Raw genomic sequence first — 5,000 nt, 5'->3', positions numbered from 1 at the left:
AAAGTCCAACATGGATCTATATTTGGGGATCTCAGAAACCCACAGAGCAATCTGTAATTCAGGTCTCTTGTATCAGGAAAGAGCTTTCTGCAGCATAACAGAAAAATTCTCTCAAAGAACATTACACGTTTCTAAATTAGTTGCCCTCCGAACGCAGCATAAAATAACACACTTAAACGTGCACATAACCAGACTTGGTTAAAAAAAAGGAAAAAAACTGCCTCAGGAAAATCAAATAGCAGGGATGATGATGCAATGTCGGCTTGTCTTGCATGCCGTGAATTCCCAGAGACACTCACACAGTTACACCACAAGCATATATTGAAATCTTGTGACAGCGATGATCATGGGGTTCTAACTTCTAACTGAAGAGAGTGTTCTACATTTGACAGTCACATAGAGTGTCTGCCTGTGGACATTTACTGTCGCTCCTCTTTCATCTCAAACAACAAAGTGCATGAGGGAAAAGTGGTTAGGATTGCACGACTGTCCGTGTTTTATGTTATGTTTTGTGTTTATTGTTTTACTTTATGTAAACTGTTTTGTTAAGCGCTTTGTTACAGCTGCAGCTGTTGTGAAAGCGCTATATAAATCAAGATGTATTGTATTGTATTATTTACATGATACAGTACAGGAAGCTCTCCTGGTATCCCTAAAGGTACATTTGGAAAAAATGTAACTACAACGTTGAACGTGTAAAATATTTTTCTAAATATTTGGATATGAAGACAAATGCAGCGGGCAGTCTACTGTATTGTGAACTACAATTAAACAAGTTAAAGCAAAGGCAAGTGGCTCAGGATGCCGTTTTGAACAGCAATTCAACATGCATGCACAACTTTGCTTCGATTAGCCTGCAAGTAACTTTTTGTGCAAAATAATTCATTTATGCACAAAGTTTGTTGACTGTCTCCTGTTCTTAAGCCTCTTAAATAAAATGTTGCAGGACAGCACTGCATAATACAATACTGTACTGTGATATGTGGTTGTAGTTTTTGTTGTAAAAGTGCCTCCAAGCTTACTGAAAAGCGTTGCTAACTCAACTTTATTTACAGAGCACTTTAAAAACATGATGGAACCCAGGAATAGCAAATACAATGAAAACATTACAAAGCCCAACATCGACCCCTGTGTAAGACCATATGACAATGAGGCAGAGGGAAACTCAGAGCAACCAAGGCTAAGACAAAAAATGCTGCATGCCAAATAGGATCTAAGACACTCTTGAGCGCTACTACGAATGCCCACCTTGTAACGCATATGAGCCAACAGAATGCTGTGGTCCACCACCGTTTTAAACTCTGCAGTAAGGTTCAACAAAACAAGACACACATACGTGGAATCCAGGCCCATTAGCCAAGAGGATGTCATTAAAAACTTGTAAAATCAAATTAGCGAACCTCCATGACGTGACGCTCATCCAAACAAAATTTCAGCTGAGTTCTACCAGACTTTTTCCATAATCTTTGGAATAAAAGGCATCTTGGGAATGGGTCTAAAACTGTGATTTTATTGCCATACCATTTTCTTAGTTTGATACATGAGGGTTCAAAGTATGAAATGCAGTGCACTTCTACATTTCAAACTAGAGTGTCTTAGCATTTTTGAGCCCATGCTAAGAATCTTTCCCGGTCCTATCAAGATTGGATGAGGAGGGTGTGGGCATGGCATGGTTGCTTGTGTATGGCTGCCCAACCTATAAGTGTTGTATCATCAATGTTATCATTCCTCTGGTGAGTAATCTATGATAACCACCACATATGAATAAAAAGTCAGAGTCCACAGTATGATTGTTCATGCCCAAGCTCATGAACAGGTGTGCAATGATTTATCTCCCTGTTTCTGTGCTGAAGCAGTTACAGTTGCAGGTCCAAGTGCCCAGTTCCAATTAAATTTTCAGATCCCATTATTTTACTGTCTGTTTCCATGTACATTTCATGCGACACATGTCAATACAGATGAATTTTGACAATACATGAAACAAGGGATGCACTAATTGCACTCGTAACTTAACAAGCGTTAACACCAGGCAATGACAGCACAGACATAAACAACAACCAAGTAAGACAAATACTGTGAATGTGTTTGTGTTGTGTTGTGTTGGCTCCAAACCAGTCCAGGGCTCACCCCACCTCTCGCACAAAGTCAGCTGACAAGTCAAGTCAAGTACAACTTCATTTTCAAATGTACTTGATGAAATTTCCTCCCTCTTAAACAGACAACAAGACAACAAGAGGAGCCACTGCGGGTGCCCGCAGCGCCATCAAAAGAACACTTAATATAAAATGACACAGCTCACCGTGACAGCTTGAGCACAGAGAGGATAAGCAGTATACAAAAATGAATAGAATTCTTTGAGCAGACATGAGTGAGCACACATCACCAACTTGAAGAGGCATTGACAGAGCAGATAAAGGGGCTGAATGGTTCAGGTGGAAGAGTGGTCTTCCAACCTGATGGTTGTGATTCGCGTCCTCAGCCCTTGGTACCATGTAGAAGTGTACTTGAGCAAGATACCGATGCTGCATCATCAAAAAGTTAGTGTGTTTTCAGTGATTCTATATTGAACAGTGAATTACTTCACTTTCCCTTGTGTGACAAGAATGGTTAAATGCTAGTATGCTGCAAATCACCTTCACGCCATTGTCATTGTTCAAGTTAAAACTGCTTGATTCAGGCAATACCAGTTCAGAATATTGTTAAATGTATGGCAGACATTTGGGAAATGTGGGAGGAGGCGACAACCTATTCAAGTGCCACACAAAAAGTCCTGAGCCAGTGTTTGTACTTTGTTTAATGTATTTGTGTAGATGTTTCAGGTAGTTGTGTGGTTTGTGAGTACTGTACTTATTTTTCTGACGTCTTACTTTTCCTCACAAATTTCTACTCCTTTATTCAAAATAGGTTTGTAACGTTTTGAACCTCCAGAAAAGATGACAACGTAAAAAAAGTCTTCAATTCTGTAGAAAGAAGTCAACCATGGTTGAGACCTTGATTGATTGAGATCTTGGGTTATTGAAAGGTGGAAAAAACAGGGGCATCAGCAACATCATGGAGGAACGTGAATCATGGATCAATAACAACAAAGACAACAGATCCAGAGAAAAAAGTTATTCTAATCCTTGGCCTTGTGTTGTACACTGTGCAAACCCTATATTTGTAAGTTGAATATTTTAAAATTTGCTAATTAACTTTTTTTTTTAGGTTTCTCTGTTCTTTAAGTTCTAAGACTAGTCAAGCCAAATAACTCGCTCTTGGTTGAAAACAACTTGAAACACGGACGCAGTTTAAAACGCTGAATACAAGTGTAAAAAAAAATAATGTCAAGTAATGTCAGAAATCTGATATCAACTATCACTCAAATTAACATACCTGTCAACCTCGGCTAATAGCTGCCCTTATAAATGATTACGATTCGCCTTACAAAGCAACAGACCCATACAACGGTTTACTGCGCATGCGCACATCATGCTTTATCAATCCGACCGTACGCAGCGATGAAAAAAAATAAAACGATTGAGGATTACTTTTGCTGGTTTGCCGTGACAATAGTAGCGATCGACGACGGCATTGTCGTTAGCTACCAGCAGGTGAGACGATCTGTATTTGAGCCAAAATGGTCTTTGTGAGATCGGTTCACAATTGTTTTTTTTCTTTTCTGTATAAAAGTTGTAATATGCCGTACATGGTTTGAAATGATCAAAAAAACGTATAAAATACGGGGAAAACGTACAAGTTGACAGGTATGAATTAATGTGAGCATCTCTACTGCCCACTTCAACCTTTTTCACATTGTGCCAAGTTATCAAAACGGAAATTGTGTATAAGTAAAAAAAAAAAAAGACGTTTATATTTACTTATGTAGTAGGTCTATATTTCAGTGTCTGTACTTGTTTTTTTGTTTTTTAATGTTCCCCATGTTTTTATACAAACGTACTTCTGCTTAAATAGTGCGAGTACTGTTGCCACCGCTGGTCAGACTCAGTCAAGAATTACAGTATACTTGAGTCTTGCCGACCGCTCAATCTTGTGGTGGATCCACTCACTGCGAAGCGCACACCTGTCAAAAGCAGTCAAAAGGGGCACACAGCAAAGTAAAAGTTAACACCCCCACTCCTCCTCGTGGTCGCTTTCGAACCTTTTCCCTCCTCTTTTTCTGGGCGGATCTTGAGAGAAATTCTCCACTCCTACTCCGGCTTCACCCTATTTCTCCGGCTGCACGTGGAAACAATAGCAGAGTGACTGCACTTGATCTGGTGGGGACAATATCTTGTGAACCTCTTGGGCTATGTCGCGAGGACAACTGCTGTCAAGTGTGGCGCGCGTCGACTCTCCATAAACTTGACGTGGAACAAGAAAACTCCAACGTCCTCCGACAATGACTGCTTGAGCTGCACTCCTATTACCGCTGCTGTCAGCCTTCCCCTCCCTACTTCCCCCCTCTTCTCCCCCACTTAGAAGTCACAGCACACCAGTATGGTGGATAAAGGCCCCTTGTTGACTTCTGCAATTATTTTCTACCTGTCCATCGGGGCAGCTATTTTTCAAGTGCTGGAGGAGCCCAATTGGAAGCTGGCCGCAAAGCACTATAGACTGCAAAAGGAAAACATACTTAAGGACTACCCCTGTCTGACGAAAGATGACTTGGAAAAAATACTACAGGTATGAATAATAAGTTAGTCATTCAGCCGACACTTGAGTTAATGACTCGTGAGAGATGGGTGAACTTTTTTTCGTGAAGGGAATCTGCTATGGAATGAATTGCCGGTGTCAGTTATTCTTGGCGTTCAATGAAGTCATTGCTATTGTGAATGCAGGGCTTAATTTTGCAGCCCCGGGGTTTGCATTTTGACATACTATACATACAATACTGTAGATCAGCGTTTAGTTGGCTTAAGCTGGGACCCAAAATGCATCGCCGGTACAAGCCTATACGGGCTCTGAAGCTATTTGATGTGGTCCACCATCTCACCACCACAATGTCACCTCTGCTCCACTAT

At 40.6% G+C, this 5,000-nt stretch overlaps 1 protein-coding gene across 1 annotated transcript in view; it reads left to right on the top strand.

Moving 5' to 3' along the window:
* The first annotated feature begins 4,148 nt into the window (after positions 1-4,148).
* Positions 4,149-5,000, top strand: part of kcnk5a (potassium channel, subfamily K, member 5a) — a 19,852-nt gene continuing 19,000 nt past the window's right edge. The window contains exon 1 of the mRNA XM_019876828.1: positions 4,149-4,662. Within this exon, the coding sequence (XP_019732387.1) occupies positions 4,477-4,662 (186 nt within the window). The 5' untranslated portion in view covers positions 4,149-4,476. The remainder of the gene's footprint in view (positions 4,663-5,000) is intronic.

Source organism: Hippocampus comes, unplaced genomic scaffold (assembly GCF_001891065.2).
Source record: "Hippocampus comes isolate QL1 unplaced genomic scaffold, H_comes_QL1_v1.1 scaffold107, whole genome shotgun sequence".
NCBI lineage: Eukaryota > Metazoa > Chordata > Actinopteri > Syngnathiformes > Syngnathidae > Hippocampus > Hippocampus comes.
The sequence above is the reverse complement of the archived record's forward strand: the minus strand, read 5'-3'. Positions and strand labels throughout refer to the sequence as shown.